This window comes from Pieris rapae, chromosome 4 (genome assembly GCF_905147795.1).
Source record: "Pieris rapae chromosome 4, ilPieRapa1.1, whole genome shotgun sequence".
In the NCBI taxonomy this organism is placed as follows: domain Eukaryota; kingdom Metazoa; phylum Arthropoda; class Insecta; order Lepidoptera; family Pieridae; genus Pieris; species Pieris rapae.
Window position 1 is genome coordinate 4639268 of NC_059512.1, and position 23972 is coordinate 4663239.

The 23972-nt window shown below is 31.5% G+C and overlaps 3 protein-coding genes across 11 annotated transcripts in view; 1 reads left to right on the top strand and 2 right to left on the bottom strand.

Moving 5' to 3' along the window:
• Window positions 1-367: 367 nt before the first annotated feature.
• On the bottom strand, window positions 368-6349 carry LOC110993239. 3 transcript variants are annotated; one of them, XM_045628113.1, is made up of 11 exons: window positions 6250-6349; window positions 5615-5699; window positions 5376-5446; window positions 5024-5270; window positions 4399-4561; window positions 3938-4020; window positions 3496-3657; window positions 2740-2826; window positions 2371-2496; window positions 1809-1911; window positions 368-1291 (listed from the first exon to the last, which is right to left on the bottom strand). In XM_045628113.1, exons 2-11 carry the CDS (start codon window positions 5659-5661, stop codon window positions 1112-1114), a joined length of 1269 nt encoding a protein of 422 aa, XP_045484069.1. In that variant the 5' UTR covers window positions 5662-5699; window positions 6250-6349; the 3' UTR covers window positions 368-1111. The 3 variants fall into 3 exon arrangements, with proteins under 3 accessions (XP_045484069.1, XP_022115107.2, XP_022115115.2); XM_022259415.2 differs by lacking the exon at window positions 6250-6349 and adding an exon at window positions 5966-6216; XM_022259423.2 differs by lacking the exons at window positions 2740-2826; window positions 6250-6349 and adding an exon at window positions 5966-6216.
• A 220-nt stretch (window positions 6350-6569) lies between these two features.
• LOC110992950 (zinc finger protein 436) lies at window positions 6570-14266 on the top strand. 2 transcript variants are annotated; one of them, XM_022258977.2, is made up of 10 exons: window positions 6570-6783; window positions 7270-8146; window positions 8387-8500; window positions 8728-8877; window positions 9472-9607; window positions 10309-10411; window positions 11126-11255; window positions 12361-12430; window positions 12727-12802; window positions 12938-13068. In XM_022258977.2, the coding sequence occupies exons 2-9, from the start codon at window positions 7278-7280 to the stop codon at window positions 12778-12780; spliced, it is 1626 nt and encodes a 541-aa protein (XP_022114669.2). In that variant the 5' UTR covers window positions 6570-6783; window positions 7270-7277; the 3' UTR covers window positions 12781-12802; window positions 12938-13068. The 2 variants fall into 2 exon arrangements, with proteins under 2 accessions (XP_022114669.2, XP_022114657.2); XM_022258965.2 differs by lacking the exon at window positions 12727-12802 and adding an exon at window positions 13446-14266 and having other exon boundaries at window positions 6572-6783; window positions 12938-13162.
• A 1019-nt stretch (window positions 14267-15285) lies between these two features.
• The window catches only part of LOC110993150 (protein yippee-like), a 53598-nt gene continuing 44911 nt past the window's right edge, over window positions 15286-23972 (bottom strand). For 4 of the 6 annotated variants that reach the window (XM_022259309.2, XM_045628029.1, XM_022259294.2 and 1 more), the window contains 5 exons: window positions 22352-22464; window positions 20834-20961; window positions 20306-20349; window positions 19594-19702; window positions 15286-19287 (listed from right to left, as the gene is read on the bottom strand). In XM_022259309.2, coding sequence (XP_022115001.1) covers window positions 19198-19287; window positions 19594-19702; window positions 20306-20349; window positions 20834-20961; window positions 22352-22388 — 408 coding nt within the window. In that variant the 5' untranslated portion in view covers window positions 22389-22464 and the 3' untranslated portion in view covers window positions 15286-19197. Of the gene's footprint in view, window positions 19288-19593; window positions 19703-20305; window positions 20350-20833; window positions 21011-22351; window positions 22471-23972 lie in introns of those variants that run through there. The other 2 variants (XM_022259303.2, XM_022259285.2) reach the window with 2 other exon arrangements.

Here is a 23972-nt window from a genome sequence, read left to right on the forward strand (position 1 = left end):
TAGGTTGCATTATATAAAAGTAAGAGATAAAAAATGTAAGCGAGAACAAAATGTACGAGACAATTTCACTAAAGCCTATTAAAATTTCAAAATTATGTCTTCATAGTTCATACTCTAAGTTCGTGATTTATTCAACACTTGTTATTTCGCCCTGAACCGCCCAGAGGATAGCTCCGGTCCTCCATTATGCGCAATTTTAGAGATTACAAATCGCGTCACATTTTTTATTGTTTTCTTATCTTTTGTATAGATCTAATGTCACACAAAAAACCATCCAAAGTACTTTTAGTTATTTATTAATTACAAAAATAACATTTTTCAATTATTAAAAACATATTATTGATGAATAACACAAATACAATAATAATATGAACATTTTAAATCCTACTCTATTTTGGTGAATAATACCGCATATATTACTTATTTGAACAAATTAAGACAACAATCTTGAAATTAGGGTAATGTATGAGGTAACATAATAACAGAATAGTATATTTAAATCTATACATAAAAAAGTACTCCCACAATAAGAAAAAACTAATTAAATAATAAAAATAATGTATTGCATATGTCACTTTGGACATATACTTTAATGTGAGAATGGTTATCATAAAAGTAGCTTTTTTATTTTAATGAAGATTTTTCAATTATACAGGCTATTGTATCCATTTAATTTGTTAATGTGATAATAATTACGTGAACATAAAATAATGCATGAATCCATAAGCTAGATTTTTCACTGAAGTTCAATCCTTCAATCAAGTAAAATTATAAAATGTATAGATTGAGGAGCTTAAGTTAGCAATGGCTGTGAGTATTAGATGCTTAAGTAATAATTCAACAAGTATTTAAAAAGGAGACAGACAATAATACAAGTTGCATTTTTTTAAAATATCATGGCCTGATATAGAAGTGGCACTAATTAGCATCCATAGATTATAGCATTGCCATCATGAAATATAAAATAAATTGACGGACCGCGATAGGTCAGAATATGTAAATAGGTGGAAAACGATGGGCAGAACCAATTGATTGAAATATTATTGATAAAATTACCAATTTATCAGATAACCATTTGATGAATGTGTTTAAGGCTAAGCTATTCGTTTTTTTATACAGCATTATTTCTTCTATTAAACTCTTCAGTATCTGTAGGCACATCCCATCTAATGTCCCAAAAACCATCAGGAGTGGAGGGACGAATAGGGTTGTTCCGGCCTCGGTGTTTGGAGCATTCTTCCATCTTCTCAGCAAGCATATCTGGGTTATCAGCATATAAGGTACCATAAAACTGGAAATAAATGGATGTGTTTAGTTTCCAAATAAATGGTCAAATAATAGTCAGTTTTGATCTCATTACATAAATATCCTAAATTTTGATTTAGAAAATTTGTCAATATAATAATTGATACAATGACGAAATTTTTACTTGATTTATGTTGAAAAGTACACGTAACCACGCAACTTTTGCAAGTATTTATTACGTATTTTATTATTAAAAAGCACGTGTTGTGGCTCCAGCTTGCGGCTCTCATATCTGAAGTCGTAGGTTCGATCTCCGGCTTTACACCAATGGACTTTCTTTCTATGTGCGCATTTAATATTTGCTCGATAGGCGAAGGATAACATCGTGAGGAAACCGACATGTCTTTTACCCAAAAAGTCGACGACGTGTGTCAGGCACTGGAGGCTGATCACCTACTTGCCTATTAGATTTAAAAATGATCATAAAACAGATTCAGAAATCTGAGAACAAGACCTAAAGACGTAGTGCCACTGATTTATATATTTATTTATGTTATTATTACCTGCATACAATTATCACAGCTCCATCCAGGTAAGGCCCGTTTTTCACTTTTTTTCCTGAGTGTAGGCTCCTTATACACCGGCTGTACTGGTTCCAACTTTGTCCTTAAAAATAATACTTTTCTTCAGCAATGAATATTGACAGGGGTAAATATATAATATCCTACTTTTACTAACATGGATAGCAAAAAATATAGTATTTTTTATTTTCAATAACACAACCCACAAGATAAGGTGCAATTAATTTATATGTAAACTAAAAGAATATCTACAATATTCGGGCCAATTAAACATAATGGCGCCAAAACCCTACCAACATCACGCATGCGCCAAAGAGGCAATTTTTTTTTTTAAATCATTTAAAATGACATTGACTACTTGTGATTTTGTAAACATTATCTGAATTATTTAGTTAAATTTATACTGTACCGTTATAACGACGATATTTGTGTTTATTATAGCATTATCTCAATATATTATGCAATAAAAACTATGTCAGGTTCTTTATCGTTTGATTGGAAATCTTTGTATTGTAAATTGCAGTCATAATAATAATTGACCTACCTCTTAGGCAAAATCGTTTGTGGGGGTGAAATTCTCGCGTTTCGCTGTAATATCGACAGGCTCGACTCCATATCTACTTGTGTGTTTAATACGTTGTTGTTTTCACGTAAAGGCGCCTTTTGCGGACTGAAAACAAAGTTGGGTGTTCATTTATCGTTAATTATAATAAAGTCATCATATATTATAAAGATTATATAAGTCTAATAAATTTCTAAATACTTCAATGTTAGTGTTTATAATAATGTGGTTCACGCGGATTCAAACCATTCTGGGGCAATGCTTCATACCGTATAAAATGTTTTAGTTGTGAACTGGCACATATCAAAACTAAATAAAACAGTGTCTCCTAAAAAAATAAATAATATATACCTATTTTTATTTTGCAATAATGAATGACTGTTGTTCGTTTCACACTCCATGTTATCGTCTTCATTTTCTAATTTATTTAATTTTAAGCTGAAATTAAAATATTGTTAGAACAATCTGTTTTCTATATTTTTTCTGCAAATACCTTACATAGTATAAGCTCTACATTATTTCTTTTGTCTTTAATTATTATTTTTGCCGCGTCTATTTATGAAAATTATAATCATAATTAATTTGGCGTTTATATGTTTAGTTCTACTCCTTTATACATATTGTATTATGAAAGCACTTTAAAAGAGCACTAAGGGGGCGATCAAATATAACGTTAGCAAATTTACTGCAAATTACCCCCCCCCCCCCCTTTCCTCTTGTCAGCAAAAGTCTCAAAAATAATAGTACATAAACGTATTTTTTATAGTAATCATTGAAAATGCATTTAGTTTTTAAGCATAGACAGTGTGTGGGTAATGTGTAAAAAAGAAAAGAATTAATATTGACGTAATCACCATAACATGAAAATTAGAGATACCCCGCCGTCTATAGTGCCTACGTAATACTTGAACAGTCCCTAAACACGATTGACACATTGAATATTGCATAATGCGAAATATACCTTAATGCAAAGCAATAAAGACGCAAATACGAGACACAATCATAATTAATACCTTAGCTGTTGTCATCGCTTTGTTTCATTTTTAAAAACATTGAAAATAAGATATAGATATGACAAGCGAGATATTATATAGACTTGTTACTTACTTCCGCCTGCAATGCTTCATCAAATCAATAGAATATTGTGTGTAAGTTATTGAGTCGGTTCGATTCTTATCGTGTAAATTTTCTGTTTCTTCTAGTTTTAACTTGGGCGGTGATTGAGGCTTTTTAAATTTACTTGGACTATCCCTTGACATCGATTTAAACCTAAATATTATTTAAGCCGGATTAAAACTCGTTTAATTTCACTATAACGGATTGACAAGTATATGTATAAACACTCCTGGATAGTTTAAATAAGTAAAATAAATAATTGTAAAATCATGATAATTGGACATGTTGTTAGTAAAATTTATCTTTACTCGAGACTAGTCAAAATGTATACGTTATGTTGTTATTTTTAAACCAGTGATGCCTATTGAAATGCATGCCATAGTTAATCAATCAGTATCTTATTTTAATTATTATAAATATTTAAATCACTTACATTTGAGGCAAAAGAAATGGCCCACTGGTTGGTGAAGGTAATATTGTTTCATCATAGTCTGGTACTTCTTTTTTAACATTACACTAAAATTAAAAAATTTGAATTAAATTAAAAACATACTTTTAAGATGTATATGAACGTGCCAACGAACTCTCTGACAATGCCAAATCACAATTGCAAAGTGCATATTTATTTATTAATAAACATTTAAGTCAAATAATAAATTAAATTAATAAACATTTAAGTCAAACATGAATGGCGCCAAAATCTTAAACATGCCCACCGCGCATGTGCTAAACCTGGCGCAGTCATAGATGAATAGTAGAGTAGAAATTAAATATTGCCCCAAACAAAAAATAATTAACTGTTGGTAATAATAATAGGTCTTAGAAGCTTAAGAAAAAGATTTCGTTGATCCAAATCAATTATTACACTACCTACATAATATCTTATTATCTTACCTTATCGTCATCAGACCTTATAGCTTCTGGTGAGCAAGTAAGGTCAACCACAAGAGAAGATTTCTCTTTCAAAACATTAAGTCTGGACTGCTTTAACCGACCAGTACCTCTACTTCTACTTGGAGATGGGAATATCAATTTCACACATTTCTCTGGAGTTTCCCTGATATCCAAATTCATGATATATCAAATTAATTATAGACACTTATCTATTTGAGTAACAATTAACATTTATGTTAAACATTACTAGTATCTAGTAGTAATGTCTCTGAAGTCTGAAGGAATATCACAAGCATTATTAAATTGATGACGACGCAGTATCTCTGCAGTGCACTTTTGGGATCACACGACACGTAAACAATCAGAAGGTTTTTAATGATAATTTCAGACATTTAAGAATGATCAACATAGTGTATGAACCTAAAAGGTCTAAAAATAATATTTTTTTATAAAACCTTTATTGACACCCAGTATCATATATTGACACTTATAACACTATATTTTAAAAAACATAGTCTATAATTTTGTCTTAATAGTTATCACTTTTTATTGAACAGCCCTCATAGGAAAGTAAAGTACTTTAAAGTAGGCATATAATATAAGAATTAGGCTATAGTTTGCTCACCTAGTTTCTTCACTTTTCTTATTTAGACTTAAGCCAGAAGCTGTATTGCTTTTAACTTTTTTGCTCATTAGAATAATAGGACTCTTGCGACCAGGGGTTCCTGCTATCTCTGATAAAGATTCATCCCATATTTCTTCTTTTACTCTTATGTCATTTTGATCTAAGTTTGATTCACTACATATTATTTTAAAAATACCATCTAAAATCTTAAGATCCTTTGTTTTTAGAAGTTTTGTAAGGGCTGAAGCTGCAATTTTAAAGAAACTAATATAATATTGATTTTTAGATTTGTCTATATTTACTAACATCTTGTTTTATTATTTTTGTACTCAATAACAGTATACAAACTTACCAACTTGCTGTATGATATAATTTTTCTGTTGTAGTTCTTTTTTTAATGCATCTGGACTATTCAAACTTTTACTGAAACATGTAAAATATCAGATAATGAAACATGCTATTTATTGGTAAATTGCGTATACTAATTCTGAAACATTTCTTAAATTTTGTATATTTGAACAACAACATTTTATTAGCCACCAGTTTTTCAGTCTACAACAGTTGTCATCAGACATAATTAATTAAACTTACCAATTACACTTATCTTCAAGTGTCTGAAATTTTGATTTGTAATCCATGTTTTCCTTATTTAGCTTGTCATATTCTTCGTTCAAATCTGTAAAAACACATTTGAATTGACTTATTACAATTATCTCATATATAATATTCGTTTCGACATATTTTTAGGTAAGCAATAAACACATACAGTACTATGAAGTCAATTAGACTATCAACAATTACAGGACTAGTTCTGGACTAAAATATTAATATTGGCGCGAAATCAAAAGTTTCAAAGATATATGAGTAAATAGCGAATTATAAAGATATGACTGTACTAATGATGAAACAAGCTTTATTTTATAAACTTATGAGTATAAGTACCTTTGAAACATCTAATAGTTTCTTGTAAGGTTGTTTTCATAGCTACAAGTTTTGGAAACGACGGATTCGGTAAACAACTAAGTAATTCCGAATTCATTGTTAGGATTGATGATTTGTCCAAGATAAAATATCAATATTTTATTAAAAACAAATCTAATTTATCTATTTAACTCTTAAAACTGCTAAATATAAATCTTTTTCAAAGTTGACTTGGCAACAGAATTTTTGCATAACGATAAACGTACAAACTACAAAACAAACTACAAAGTCTACAAAGTACAAACCACAAAATCTGTATTCCACAGTATACAGTTAACAATAAAGGATGGCTGTAATTATGAATTAAACCCAAAACCCGTTTAATTAAGATAATAACAGAAACTGTCAACACAGTTAGTTATATAAGATTTTTAACTTTATGTATTACTTATTAAAAAAAGTGTTGTGGAAATATTATTTTTATGCTTCAATCATAAAATCTTTTACCTATTTCTGATAAGAAATTTTATGGCTTCTTAGCTGGCAACCCAAGCATAGACAAATTGACATATCAATAATGCAAAATGCAAATCGCCAATCGCCATTGTGTCGCCATCAAAGAACGCCACGCTTCCTAGCATTGTCAGACGTCATAAATAAAGGTGCCATTTTGAAAGTGTATTGTCAAAAAATAAGATTCTTTCTCTGAGCAACTGGCAAAGGGAAGTTAATGCCATTTGTCTAATTTAGTTAAATGTTAATAAATTGACTTTTTGGATAAGTCAAATTGATCCAAATAATAAATAACAACAGTTTTTACAAAATATGAAGGTCTAAAGGTATGTAACATAGTTTTAATAACTGACTTAGATTAATCAGTCATTACATGAGTATCTATCAAAGAGTTCCTTGCTTTGCGTGCATTTATGAGGAGACTGTCAAAGTGGCGCCAATTTAGGGCGCCAAATGATATAAATAATAACTATCATTGAAAATATAAGCGTAAAAACAATGAAAAATCTAAAACGCTATTTAAAAATATATTTCAAGATAACCTACTTATATGCAAGATATATTTATGTAAGATTTAAACAGTTCGCTTGGTTGGTTTTGAGATGATAATGATAACCTGCAGCTATATAAATAAAAATTGTGTATACATATTTTATCACACTACTTTTACATACTAATCGCGGTGAGGCTCTGTAATATCCTTGTATAATTAGTATGTATGCTCAATTTCTTGCATATGTAAGGTGATTGACAAGAATCTAGCTAGCATACTTCCAAATTGCTTTTTGAAATTAATTTCTTCTCTGTTGTAGCCTTTAAAATGAGTTCAAATGAAGAAATGTTTCTTGTTATTATTGGTGATGAAGACTATCAGGTGCCTGATGATTTAAAAGAAGTCGTAGAACAAAGTGATTCAAATATGGAGATAGGTGAAATTATAGAAGAACAACAGATTGAAGAAGAACCATGCACCTATGAAATTCAAGTAGAAAATGAAGATGACTTAAATGGTGAAGAAAATGTAAATGAAGAAGGATACAATTTTGATGGAGATGTTGTTGACGAAGGAGTAATCGTAGAGGAGCCAGGTTATGAAGAGCCAGAAAAGACAGATGGTGTCAATGGTGACATAATAAACGAAAGGATAATACTAGACCAACCTTATGAAGTTGAACTAGAAGAAATGAAAGAAGATGAAAATAATTCAACAAATAATCAAGAAATAATTATTGAAGGTTTGGATGAAAATAGCATACTTCAGCTGCAAAATGGAGAACTACAATTAGAGGATGGAGACGGGCAGCACTATTTAATACAAGAAGAGAATGGACAGTATGTCCTTCAAGAATCATCTAAGTACAATATAGTTGAGATAAATGGTGAACAAGTGTTAGTGCAAGAAGTTGAAGAGACAGATGAACATACCAATAAAAACAATTCAAATGTTCAATATGTTATACAACAAGATACCCAAGGATCAAGCGATGATGAGTTTGCTAGACCAAAAAGGAAACAAGAAAGACCACCGAGGCCACATCAGGTTTCTTCATATGTGCAAGAGTTGAAAGAAACCTACCCAGAGTTGAATGATGAAGAAAGATTGATTTCAACTTTAGCAGAAATTATGAGAACAATAAAACCACCACCTCTTCCTGATAATTTTTGTGTCATGAATGGCATTATGTTTGAGTAAGTAATTGAACTATTAGTAAAAGACAGTTACAATCCTCTTTGTGCTTCTCAGACCAGGAGCTGTTCTGGAAAAAGCCTGTTAACTTAGTATTTTTATATAAATAATTTAATATATTTGAAATAAATAATAATTTAATATAAAAAAGGAAATTATTTCACTGGTTTAGTTGCAAATATAAATTGGTATGTTATAAATCTTAAAAAGTTAAACTGTCTCTAGATAACAATTATTTTCAGGTGCAATTCTTGTGGCAAGTTCTTTAACAGTATGCCAGAGGCTGCTCGTCATTTTCAATACTATCATGGCGAGCGATATCTCATATGTTTTGCATGTGGAGCAGATTTTAGAAAGTAAGTATATGCTTTAAGTTTTTAATACTAACTTACCTACGGAAAATCATAATTAAATATTTGATTAAAATTAGGACATGCAATTATGATTTTTTTTTCAAATGTAAGAATTTACTAAACAAGTGTAAAAGCTAGTAAATTGATGTTTTCCTAATTACTTACTTACTAATATAATATTTATATTTATTAATGATATATTGTTATAAATTATCATTACCAATTTGCAGCCCGACAAACTTATATAAACATGAGAAAGGTTGCACCATGTATCCCGACATCATCTCAGTTTTGAAGGCGCGCTCCAGACATCTTAGTAGCAAAGGACGTAATCGGCCCTACTTTTCTAAATCACATGAAATCAGAATTGAAAATAACAGGTTTGTCTATAATTTTGTATATTATAAGAAAATATTAATTTAATAGCAATCAGCATGATAATAAATAATTTAAAGAGGGCCACAGAAGGCTAATAGGTACTTGGCGATTAGTCAATTATTATCACAGACTCAATAATGTGTATCCATATCCACTTTTTAGCTGTGTAGTTTTTCCTTCTTGTACTTATAATACAAAACATAATACATAATTTGTTTTGGTGTAGTATGTTGATTACAATGTTAAATCATCATATATAATGAGATGGATTAGTAAAATTATTGAGCATAAACTTGGATCTATTTGTTCTTACAATTATGAAATTAGACTATACACATATATGCATAGTAAAATACATAGTATTGTCTTTTATTAACATAACTTTTACACATTTAAAGAAAAACACTTTTTAACGGATTATAGTTATGTATTATTGTATTTAAACTTATAATTATTTGTACATAATTTTAAATTTAAACCGACGTTTCGCGTGCTTTACAGCGTGCCACGCTGTTAAAAGTGAAAAAAAAAAAGTGTTTTTCTTTAAATAGTAAAATACACTTTTTTGTATAATTATTATATATTATGCGTTATAGATTCCTGTGCAGCCAGTGCCCTGCATCATTCGGTACTCGGTCAGGCCTAGACGCGCATGAGCACGAGCACGCGGGAGACAGGCCGTACCTTTGCGCCTTCTGCGTCTGCGCATACACTTCGCCTTCTGCTCTGTCGGTATGTGCATCTCCTTCACAAACATATGCACACATGTGTAATAGTCCTAGTTGGAAGATTACACTCAAAAGTTCGGAATAGTAATTATATGAAGAGTACTTTTAACACTGCAATTAATATAGTTTGCATAATTCAAATTTATTAATACCCGCTAGAACTGATTTCTCACTTGTTTATTTACCAATACTATTATAAAATCAAAATAATCAGTTATTTTTTTTTCATTTACAATAAAATATATTAATTTATCTTATTTATTAAATATATATATCTTAAGTAAAATTCAGAGCACAACTGAATTAAAAAAAACATAAGGTTGTTAAAAATCCTTGGTTCCGAATTTTTTTAATGGCTTATGTAACCGTTTTCTCTTAATTAGCTTTGAGTACCTACAGAAGTAAAACCTAGAAAGCATCTATGTTTCCAATATGGTCAATTGATCAACGATGACTGTAAAAAATAGTAATAAGAACTTCTATTTACATCTTTTAGACTATGATATTTTGAAAAACAGTGACAGAATCCTTTGTCCATTTTATAATCGCTAACATAGAAGGAAACCGACGTGCCTTAAACCAAAAATAATCTAAGGACGGTAGTGTAGCGTCATTGTTTATTTTATTTACAAAACCAAGTATAAATAAAGTATATTTTTAAGTAAAAGTATTTAATAGACGTCTTATAAGTAAATCTTATTTCAGCGTCACATGCGCAAACACCGCGGCGAGATGTTAGTGTGTGAGCAATGCGGAAAGCGACTCAGTACTAGGAACGCCCTTGACGCACACATGTTGACGCACCAACGTATGTATTACTAAATTTTTACTAATAACTTATACATAAACTCACAGGTGTATTTGAATTTTATGTGAAAACTCGATTACAAAATAATTAACTCTAATAATATGTACACTTGAGTGTCAATATTTAAGAAAGATGCTAGTAGAGGGTTTGTGTAGCTTCGCTATTATTCCCTTAAGGACAATAAATGTTTAAGCTCATGAAATCATGCGTTTAAATCACGTTTCAGTTTTTCTATGTGGCAATAACACTTTATTATGTGGTAACAAAAGATTCATGATCTAACTTTTTTAAATATACTTTAGCTTAGTCACATATGTCTTATTGTCTTTTATTAACATAACTTTTACACATTTAAAGAAAAACGCTTTTTTACGGATTGATTGCTTTCAATCGGTCACGGTGACCACGCACGCAGTACGCACGTGAAACGTCGGTTAATTTTAAAATTATGTTTAAATAATTATAAGTTTACAATTATACATAACTTCAATCCGTTAAAACAGTGTTTTTCTTTAAAACTTTAGCTTTTCTAACTTCCTAACATCAACTTCCCATGACAAGAAAAATCATAATGATTTCACAGATTCATAAAGAAAATACAATTTTGACAAAGTACATAATTTTTAACATTTCATGTTAGGCATAGACTATAAATAGAAGTGTGTAGGCATTGTATATGGTAGAGCCGTTAATTCAATAATGAATTCTGATCAGCTGCCCTGCGAAGATACCTATGCCCGGAGTGCCCGAAGCGTTTCTCGCAGAAGAGCAGTCTCCAGCTGCATCTTGAACGCCTTCACCGTGACTTGCCCCCACCATGCGCCTGTCAACTGTGTCCGGCCAGGTATGGTTTATCACACATAAAATTGTTCATGTAACAATACTTTTTGTATAATACATATGTCACTGAGACATAAATGAACATGATTAACTTAAACTAATAAGTATTTTATGTATTAACTGATTTACTAAGACCCTGTTTCACAATGTATGGATAAAGTGCCAAATAGCTATGCAACAGATAAATTATTCGAAAGATAAAAGTTTCAAATAAGATACTTCACATTTCATGACGTATAGCGCTATCTGACAGTCGTGAAACGCAAAAATACTATTTATCCTACCAATAAGTAATAAATAGCTTATTTGGAACTTATCCGGACATTGTGAAACAGGCCCTAAGTAGCATATATTAACATAAGAATCATAAGTGTATAATAAGACTACTTACATTCTCTATTATGGGAAAAATACTCAGTTCTTTCGTTCTATTTTATCTTCAGTTACCACTAACATGCAAAAAATTATTAATTTTATTATGATTAATATATGGAGAATCTATGCGTTTTTGAATCTTATATCTTTAATACTATGTGTTTCATATAAATGTCACTATTTAAGGTTTACAAGTACATTTTAAAGGGTACAGTGCTTCTATATCTCGGGGCAGAGTAAGTCCTCTTTAAGTTATAGGTTTTTGACATCCTCACATAATAATATATAAATATTAACATTTTTACATAAATATAGATAAGTGATTGAGCAGTTACGGTTATCTCATTTTAAGTACCACTTGCAAGGCATACATAATATGTAAAGTGAAAAATCTTTATTTCCAAATAAAAACATTCTTGTTTGTATGGACCTAGGGACAGTTACATTTAAATGTTTTAATAATTATTATATAGGACAATAAATGTTAAAGAGTAAATGGTATTAATAATGTCTAATTAATAATGTCTTCTCTATAAACTCTTCTAGTGTATCTAGGTGCCCTTTATTGGCAAAGTCCTCCATTCCTCTCTGCACTGTGCCACTCTGCCATATACCACCTGCTGTTTCTTTAATATGGTCTATGCACCTTCTGAATTCTGATTTAAAGAGTAAATATCAATTTATAAATATAGATCTTCTCAGATCTAAGATTAATATAATAATATGAACCACAGGTACCCCCGTATGTCGCAACTGAGACAACACATGAAGGAAGTACATGGAATGCTACTCATGACGCAAAAGGTGACATTTTTATAAAGTTTTTCTTCCATACTTAATATATTCTTAAATCAAGAGGATATATAAATTGTATTTCCGATACATTGCATTGCATTTTTATACATTTTTAATTTTTATAGTTAAATATGTCTTTTGGGTTTAAGACATACCGTTTTCCGTACATTGACTGCTTTCACTCTAGTAGCTAACTTAATGTACGCATAGAAACGGAAATGTATGGAAATACCATATACCATACTAACACACGGTCGACGTTTTTATTCCGGATTATTAAAAAAACAAACTTAACTTCTTTCCAGCCTGGTGATCGGCCGTCTGTGTCTTCCGAAACTTTTTTATCGCTGGAACCCTAAACCCATGCTACACTCCTAAAGGGTATAATTATTTCGCGTTCTAAATTGATGTAATGTCTGAAACTTATAATATATCAAAAGTGTACTAAATATTATTAAAAAGATAAACGCTAATTGTAAATCTTTGGGTTCTTTGTTACTATGGTTCTTATTTCAGATGTTCTACAAATCGTTGCCAAGATTAACTCCATCTCAAGTAGAGCAGGCAAAAGTGGTACTCAAATCAGAGGTCGAAAAATATCCAAGATATGTCATTGAAAAATCGCTCTGATATTAGCTCTAAGCGGGCGTCACGAGAGGGGTATAATTCTCAGGCCCCTATTCTAAATCATGAGACGTGGTCCCTGGTTCCGATGTCCCAACTTTTTTCTTTATTTAATATCTATACTAATATTATAAAGAGGAAAGGTTTGATTTTTTGTTTGTTTGTTTGTATGAATTGAATAGGCTCCGAAACTACTTGGCAGATTTGAAAAATTCTTTCACTGTTGGAAAGCTACATCATTCCTGAGTGACTTAGGCTATATTTCATTTTCAAAAAAATAGGCATCCTTACTAAAATTACGATAACATTAACATTTGTTTATTATTTGATACAATTCTAACAGATGGCGCTGAGTTAAAGGTAGTAGTTTGGCAAGACGACGTTTGCCAGGTCAGCTAGACATTTAAAAAGTATTTGCGATGTGTTGTATACGTCATTTAAGTTTAAAATCGCAGCCGTGAAGTATTAACGAATGTTAATTTATTAAGGATTAAATAATAAATTTTCCCATAATTTTTGCCACAACTAGTTACAACTACTTTTCTAATTATTGTCGTTTCTTTTTGTCCAATAATGTTAATACTATGACGATGAGAAACATATCCATATATATTAATATGTTTAGAAACAAGTATTTCCAAGCAATTCCTTAACACTACAATAGGCCTTATCAAATTAGCTTTAGATTATAGTTTTATTTTACCACACTGCAATCTAAAAACGCTTGGAGATGTCTATGATCATTATAATAATAAAAATTCTTTATACATGTATTTGTCTTTATTTCGTCGGACTTAAATGTTTTTATTAATTTTATTGGTTGGTATATCGGAATAAGGTTTGAAGAAAAATTGAAGATAGTTCTTAAATTGTATTAGTCTTAATATCTTTAAAATGGCTATATGAAAGGAAAGTATGAGCTTTTAAAGATAAAGTAATTTAACGCTTAGCATATATAAGTGTATTACAATATAACCGTATTTGTACATCTGTTAACCTAAAAAAATCTATTTGAGTTTCGGTAATTATCCAAAAACTTACCATAATATGTTCTTAAATATTTTCGTACAGATGCCACTTACAGTTTTATGTATATATAGAGAATTATGCCCCAAGTGAAAGAGATAGAAGAGCGAAAGGGCACCATTGTGCATTAAATGTTGAACTTTATTATGATTTTTTTGTAAGTTTTTAGAATTAATAAAGTATATTAAATATTGAGTTTTTGTCTATTTTTCCTATATATTGCACCTTTAAAATAAATCGTATCTAATTGTCTATAATATAGTCTGTGGAATTTGCTTTTACTATTATTAAAATATACAGACGTGTCTTGAAAAAAATCATAGGATATTCTCGATCAGAATATATTATAGTCCGTATATATATTCAACATAAAATATATATATACCAAAGAACTCGTGACGCCCACAAATAATTTGATTAAATGTATGTAAGGGACCAAAGGTATTTTATATTTAGTCTCATTAATCTATTTTTTCAAACCCTTTTAATTTTTATCAATTGCAATGGCAATTTTTATCTTGTTTTTTTCACACACAACACAGGATTTAAATATACAAAAACATGTAGGCAAAATAACTATACCATGTGTTGAATCTTGAGGTACTCTAGGAGTCTACAATATTTCTGCATGTTTAATTGATGTTTTTTTACGATGTTAGTGTTTCGCGGTTCGCTGTGTCCACAGATAATGTAAACCCATTTCAACAGTAATACTACTGTCATTACTAAACATTAGATCAAGTTGCACGAAGTTAACACATTCCCACGATGGTGTTAGTCTAAGATCATTTAAAACCCTGTATTTTTAGTTAGATCTGAAGGTCTATCTATAATTAATTTGTAAAGTATATGACATGTTCATTTAAGATCCCCAATTAGTTACGTAAGAGTTACTTTTACATTGAATTGTAGTTAATTTAAATATCTTCCGGTTATAGAGGAATTTAACTTGGAGATCTAGACATATTATTCAATATGGTGACTATTTTTATTAAAGCTGAAGTTTATTTTTAGTTTGTATGGTTTTCATTTAATAGATTAATTTTTACGGTGGTGAAAAATAAGAATTTTGTTCATGAAAAAATTCATACCTGTGTAAATATAGAGTATATTGCTTTCAGCTAAAAAGGCAATCGAATGCCATGTCCTGTGGCATCGTTATCATTTCTGATCAAATCTGGGTTATAATATAAGGCTAAAATAAAAATCTTGAATAATACGAAAAAGTGTTTTATTACGCACTTATTATTTCAACAAAATGTTGACGAAATACTCTTCTATAGCATAATGCATACAATCTTTAGGAGACACCACGAATTTAATAATGCTTCATTACGTACTAGTAAAATACAAAAATAAGCGGTTCCGCCGTAAACATCTACTGGGACACCTTATCTGGTTTGTATGGGAAATATACATGAATGCACCTTGTTCCTCGGCTCACCTAATTGGTCGGTAGTTAACACTCCGAGACCTTAGTTTTGACGGGTTGATTATTTGGTAAATTACTATAGAGTAAAATACGTAGCCATTTTAAAGGTAAGGTCTAGTAAAGTCTACTGTATTTTATTCTATATAAAATTAGGGTGTTGCCAGTGTTAAAACAGGTAACAAAGCATATTTTAAATGGGTGCAGTTACATCTATAGAAGCATAAACTCGCTAATCTCGACAACAACAATCGCATTCAACATTCACAAAACTAACATTTAAATTCTTAATCCTCACCAATACTGATCGATTCTTAACAATGGTCCAAAAATATCTAATAGCATCCCTAAACGATCAAGTAGAAAAATACTTTAAATATGCCTCGCAGAGATCTAATTTTTTTTAATTTTCTCACTTTAAACGTCACAATTTGATATATTTTTGTGTTTGGTAATATGTTAAAGAAGGTAATATAGGTCTAAGAGTGTTAATTATAAACTAGTGACAATCTCAATAATTCGATTATTGTTGCATAATGTTCATAACGAGTGAATAACAAATTATACCGTAATAAAAACATGTTTTTGGATGAAGTTCTTTCATAATCCCAATAGATATACATTCCTCTAAATGGCAAACAATAATTAAGTAATATAATATATTTTAAGCTGTGGTATGACGATAAGTGATGGCAATATTTAATAATAGACACGACCAGTCATGCAGTAAATTAATAATTTTTTTTTATAAATTTTTCATGAATTGGAAGAAGAAAACTATTACTCTTGTTCACCGTAAAGCTTTACAAACCAAATAATTGATGAAACTTAATTATATCTATGTACAGAAGATGAAAACAAAATTAAATTCCAATCTCCATTGAACATTTTGCATCAGTATTCTTAACAATTTAAACCCTATGTTTAACAGTTACGATTACAATATACGTGAACGATGTATTTACGGAGTTACCATAATTACTATGAAAAAGACGTATCTGCTTTCCATATCACATATTACAATATTTAGCATCTAAAAGCTTGAATGAAAATTATAGATATACAATATGTGATTATTTCTCGGTCAACCTATAGCTTTTAACGATCTTTAAAAAGCACGGTTGATATTATTAAAAGCAAAAATCACAGTTCGTTTCGTTCAGATATCCAGAGCCAAATGTGGTTTATTGTACTTAGGCCCGTTAAAATATATGACTCTGTTTAAATTTGTAAGTTAAAAAAATTAGACATTTTTGGTTAACTAGAACGGCTGGTTTCAATATTTAACGTTATTTAATACAAATACGTCTTAAAATATGAATCGGACAAGGTGTAACACTAAAAAATCTGATTCTAATGTACAGCTATCACCAAATGTTGGCTGCTCTGAAGTCAGTTGCATTGCCAAACACTTCTTATGATAGCGAGACAAATTTACGTATTATCAAATTTTAATTAAATGCGGAAAATTTGCATTGTTTTTGGCTTTCTTGTAGGCTGGCATTTTTATTTTTGCAAAGTATGCGCTGTCTACTATAAAGTTCTACGCTTTTCTATAGAGATTCAAAGCTTGAAGCATGAAGCTAACTTCAGAGCTACCTTAATAGTAAATTTATTTAATTAGCTTTATCGTAAAAATAATGTGTCAAACGTGTCCCTTACGTCCATGTAAATTTTATTAACATTAGTTATGTATATTAAAAAGTATTCTAGTGGCAGTAATCAACGCTCTGATATTACGGCGACGGGTGATTTTACCATTATGTGGATCGATATACCCAGTCCACAAGTCTACAATAGGATAATTATCGTAATAGAAATTCAACAACAACAATCACTTCTTTTTATATTTATGTGATGTGTTACAGGAAAAATAGAAATGTATAAGGTATATGAGTGTATATATTTTCCGGCAATTAAGTTTATAAGAGTCGCAGATCACTCTGCTATTTTTTACTCAAAGTAGATACGTGCGCAAACTTTTGCCAACCACGACCAATGTAGCAAAGTTAGATACCCTGCCTTTGAAAATAAAATATGTCATACCTGTGTGTGTAAAAAGAAGAAAGATATTATATGTTTTTTTAAGAATACGCATTAGAGAAAAGATTAATTGTTGTATCATCATCACGTTGGGTATACCGATATAACATTTAGTACATATTATATTAATTATGCATTTCTCTCTTTTGTTGCATGAAGTAGGTATAAAATGTAAACCTTACTTCATATCTACTAAAAATAGATATTTAATAACGAAAATCGTATGTTTGATTAAAATGCACAATTAGTATAAATATTCCCCAAAGTATTTATTTGGACGCCATGTATTTGAAACCACGTATAGTCATTTCTGTTGTAGTACTTGCATTTCAATTTAATACGATTTTTGTACATATACATTCCATGCCTCTTTATACAATTTCCAAATTTTCCCGTTTTAATACAAAATAGTTATTTGTAAAATTTGGAATATGTTATATTCAATGAGACAGCTGTTCGTTGTTAAAACCGCACTATACATTGTGATTCTGCTCTAACTGTGTATAACGGTTCCCACCAATTAATTATCGATCGCCAAATGCAAGAAATATCCCGGTTCATATTTCGAATTATGTATAGACAAACTATGTCAGCCGAAATTGTGATTGTAGAAGCTCTGAATATTACACAGATAACACAATGAAGTACCATGCAGATTAAGATAAAATATTTGGGGTTAATTGTATCTAATATACATTTAAATGGAAACAATAAATGAATAATAAAACTTCTAACTGCTCCCTTCGTATATAAAAATGTTCGATCCAATCGTCTCCCCAACTTTAAAGCGTAACATTGTAAATTCCAATTCCAAACGGAAAGCGAAACAAAATGAACGAAACTAACCAAAATCACCTAATACGGGCGCAAATACATAAAAAATTACTTTCCGCTTCGACTAGTAAAAAAAGTAAAGCAAATTGTACAGCTGAAATTAGGAACATACATATGAAATTTCTCTGAGCAACTCTTGAAATGATCGTTCAAGAAATTCAAAAATTCTATTCTAACGTACTTATCACAGGTTAAAGGGGACAAGAAGTATTAGTGTTCTTTCCGATATATAATGACGTGTAAACTAATACAACTTAAGATATTCGCATGCGCGAAAAATAAAAGTTTCTATAACTAAAAATTAGTATAAATTCTATGCCCACTGCCCGAAGCTGGGCGGTTGAGATCGATAACTTATGTATAACGTCAAATGGCGGTGCTCAAGCTTAAGCCGCTAATATAACACCCGACATACTGTCAACTGTCAACTGTCAAACATGATTACCGCACTTTGTCAATATTCTCATACAATTGACTTTAAACCAAAAATTTCCAAAGAGATGGAAGCAACTTACGTGATCGCTATACAATTTTTTCTTCCCGATCCTGTTCTCTATGTACTCTACGTACTCTAGTTGACGTTAAACAGTGCGTTCAACACTTGAACAATTGACAGTACTTAGGTAAATCACTCAACCATCCGCCATCATCGATTTTCCATGAATAATTGATTATGACAAAAATAATTTATATCGACGGGGGCGGATGGTTGCGAGAGAGGCGAGGTGACTCGCCGGCCATTTTATCACGAAGGCTCGAGGCGTCGACGCATGGTCACGTACAGTCATTGACGGGGGTCACAGCACTTTAGTCCCATCGCCTAGTCCCACCCGTTCTCTTTCACCATATGAGCCAGTTCTATTATGAACTTGCCCTCTTTATATTTTTGACTCGATTCGAATGCGTGTTCCTGGAATGGGAAATGACAGTTAGTATAACAGTTTTGTCAGACACATCAGCTTTTCATGGTAGTGATTTTCAAATTAAAAAAAAAACTGCCTTTTAAACTTCTCGCAGAACCATGTGATCTACAATACACGCCTCGTAACAGGAAAACTTTCTAAGACTTGAATTACGCAAGCTTTAATAGATACGTCGATAATATGTTTAGAACACGGTTGACCTAACTCTATGACACTGTTAATTAGTGCTTTTGTCATCAAGTGATATGTATCTAGAATATTGTCAAATGCCACTGACTACTAATGCTACTTACATATTTCCAGCCGAGCATGGTTTTGCAGCACTCGCAGTAAATATCAGCAACTGCATGGAGCCCCGTCAGTAGGACACGCTCCTCTGCCGGCCCGCACCCAACGTTCACCCTGAAATTTAAAATTTATCTTTAGAAAAATCGAGCAGTACCAACTATATATTATGTCTTGAAGGAAACTTTTAAATTATTTATTACACCAGTGAAACTTAATTTTGAAATAAACCCTAGCCCCGTATCAAGTGCGTGACTTTTCTATCCAGTTGAGTTACAAAATATGTTTAAAGTCTCTCAAACAGATAAATAAGGGTGGAATACTCGGAATCTGATGCCTTTCCCAAATTCTAAATTGTTGGGAATATTTGAAAAATCGGAATTTATTTGCCTTTCATGTTTTAAGTATATCATTCTTCTGAACCCTTTCTAATTTAACCTTTGACGCATTATTCAACTTTACTTAACGCCTACGTCTTAAGCGTTACACAGGTTGCGTAGGTGACACTCACATATTTTACGTAGTTAGGTAGGAAATGTAGATAGTTCTAGCTCAGTAATTAGTGGTAAATTTGATATAATTCATTATATATTTAGCAATCTTGTAAAAACAGAAAACATAACTAAGATAGTTTTCGTAAATCCATAGTTTATTATGAGATAGCATAATACATAAACAACGTAGAAAGAACGTTAGAATATCGTACAAATGAATACTTACACAGAATTGAAGAGATATGCACGCCCCTGGCTGCCTTGGAACGACTGAAAAATAAAGGTAATTCTATATTTTACGAGTTCCAGGACATTTAATACAGTTAAGTATTGAAAAATGGGTCAGTAAACATTTGCCTTTGTTTTATCAGACTGTGTTGTAAACACATTTATTAAGTTCAGTAGTACAACAATTATCTAAACATTTTTGTTTTATACACTTTTTATAATGGCCGTTCTTGTATATTTTGTTTTTGAAAATCAACTCATCTCAAAAAACTCTCTCTTACACCTAAGCAGTCAGCATTTTTTAATGAACCATTATGGAAATCTAAGTTACTTTACAGAGAAGGGCATATGCAATCAAACATGCTTGGCTTGTGTAAGCATAATGAAACATAGATTTTAGTTTCATTACGTAAAAATACTTGAAGTATTCACCCTAAATAATTAAGGATTGGTTAAGACATTTAGGCTGAATGCTGTGTTGGTGTTATAAATAAGAAATATATGTAATATCTCCTGACTATCTTACCTTGGATATGAGCTCGTCATGGCTGGCGAGATGCGCGCGGCAGTGTATGCAGCTGTAGGTGCGGTGCGCCGGCGGCAGGTACGCCTGGAAGGTCTTGACGGGCGCGCGCGTCGCGCTGGCCCCGTCGCCTGCCACCCCGCCACGGTTAGTCACCACGTCACGCATGAGTGCCTGCTACTGATTAACAAGACCCGTCAGAGACGCGCCCGCCCCGCCGTACTAAGCCTCCGCTATTGACACTGTTTTATGCTATGACTGCATAACTTTAAAAAAATATTTTCAGGCTAGTGGCTAAATTGCTAGAGGTCCAAGGAGAAGATCTCATAATTTACAGTAATAAAAGCTTGGTACAGCTTAATCGCTTTTTAATCTTGGTACAGTTTACAATAATTATGTAGTCACGTCATATAAATACTAGTTATTTTTTGGGAAACGAAGTATTTATATATACTCTATTTTACATTTTGTGTCTTATGACTAAAATAAAATAAATTTTACTTGATTGCCAAAATGGATTTTCACATAATATGTATTCAATGAAGTTTCAATTGTCAACCATTGATAACAAAATATATGGCATAAGTCAATGTCGATTGCGGTCTTATGACAAAGATATAGTACGCGGGACCCCCAAGTAAGCACTCATGCGATGAAACAATAATTAAAACAAAATAAACAATAAATTAAATAAACAACAACAAATCTTATATAACCTGTTGAGAGAGAAAACCTTGAAAACTGATATTTACTTAAAAAGAAACTTGACAGAAGAACATAAACACTTTCAGTGACATATCACATAACCAATGAAGCCACACAAATGGAAAATAAAAACTGTTAAATTATTACTGGAGAGGGCTTCAAAAATATCTTTAATATAAATATTAAACGTATTTCGATATTTTCGAGTATTGGTGAAATTTAAAAAAAAAAAATACTCTCGGGAATTAGAACGCATTTGCTACAAATAGAATCGGTTAACCGTGATGTCATCGAGTTGCAGCTTGCATCCAATTGAATCGGTCTCTGGACGTTTACCACGTCCGCGTAGCAACCGGTTATGTAATTCTACACAATGTACGGCATACATATTAATCTTTTTAAAGTTTACTAAAAAACGCTAAAATTAGGACAGCCAACAGTAATGTATGTTCTACTTTCGCTGTATTAATTAAAATTTCTAAACAACTAAAGCATTTATTAAATACTTATTTTTCCAGGTATTTCATAGAATGGATTTCACCATAATAATATATAGATTATCTTTTTTAACATAATTTTTACACATTTAAAGAAAACACTATTTTAACGGATTGAAGCTATGTATTATAAACTTATAATCATTTTACATAATTTCAAATTTTCCAGACGTTTCGCGTGCTTTACAGTGTGCGCAGTGCGTGGTCACGGTAATCCGATAGTTATTATTGAATTGTAGTTTGTGGTTTCTAACAAGAAAAAGCAAGAAAAAATTACCTTTTTAAAAAGCGTAAGACGTAAAAAAGAAGTGACACACACCTGCCTGGCGCGAGCAGCACGCGCTAGCCGCCCACATGAGCCGCGGACTCCGCAGGTCACCTGCCGGCAGCCGCCCCCCGCCGCGACTCAGGGTCCCACACACCCGCCACCCTCTGCAAAAAAATAACCTTAGTCAAAGAAAATTAACCCATAGAGCATAAGCCAAGCTCAGATTTTAGTTGAGGCTTTGTGATTATATTATCAATTAACGAAATGAATTTAATGTTTCTGCGATAGAGCGCAACGAATGTAAAGTAATTTTAATTTTTGTTACAATTCAGTTGCACAATGGCATGGTATGCCTACTGTGCCATCAATAGCCACACTTACGGCGCATATTATTTAGAAATGCAGCAACAGCTGTAACAATAACTAATATTACAAAGGCGATTAAGGTTGCGGAGGCGAAAGGAACACGTGCAATGAAATCACGCGTTGCACTAGATCATAACATTAAGGCTTAGAACACCTTTAGGGCTTTTCATAAATATTCTATAACAACGCGGTTATTTTCTAACAGAATATGTAGGTAAATTACTATTGATTAGTCGTTATAGCCAAGAGACTAAATAACATCAGCCCTTCTACAGGAAAAGGGCATATCGATTATCATTCTTGAGGCTTTTTACATAAATTTAATATAATTTATATATTGAAAGTATAGTCCCAAAAATATAGTTAAGAGTACTGCAACTAACGAAAGTCGGACAAGATATATTCGGACCAGCCCCCCTAGACAAGTGGCATTCGTTATCAAACGTTTCGCAATCGAATAATACGCACGATCTGTCGTGAACGCAAATCGATGCCTAGCCAAACGGACCTAAGTTCGGTTAACGTTGCATCGTTTTCCATTTGCGTTAGATATGCGATAGATATGTGAAAAAACCACGATATTCGCGCGCTGTCAGTTCATTTTGATAAGCTGTTGACAAGCACAATCTTGGTGTTGCTATTATCGTGACAATTGCTACATATATGATAATTTTTAACTAATGACTAATGTTTAGTTTCTGTTGTTATTACCCGACTACGGCAAAGCCAAAAGGAAGAGTAATGATTTTAGCCGTCTATGTTTCTATATTTGTTATTTAAATTGTATTTGTTGTATTTATTTTAACAAACGAAATAAGTTTTTTTTAAATCGGGTGATTTTACAGTAATTGTTATGGCAACCCATCAGACTTTGGCGCTGAGAAGGTTAAAATACATATGAATGGTTTGATTTTGAAAAAGAACCGATTTTAGTTATTATTTAGTCTTATGTATTATGTACAAATTCTTTAAAATAATATAGAGATGATTTGGTTTTGGAAAAACATTTTTATTTATTTATTATTTACTCTTGAATATACCTACCACGAAGGTACCTATAAATTCTTAAAAATAAATATAAAGAGATGGTTTGGTTTACCAATAATATATATACAGCTGACTAAACAACCGCCATTTTTGTGGTTATCTACAGGGTCCTAGCGGACGATTTGTCATCGCTTAATCGATACGATTGATGCTTACATTACCTGTCAAAATGTGCCATTTGGCTACGAATTGTATGGCGTAGCGAACGACGCGTTTCGTTTATCCAATGCGATAATCGAATCATGACAGAACTATGCCA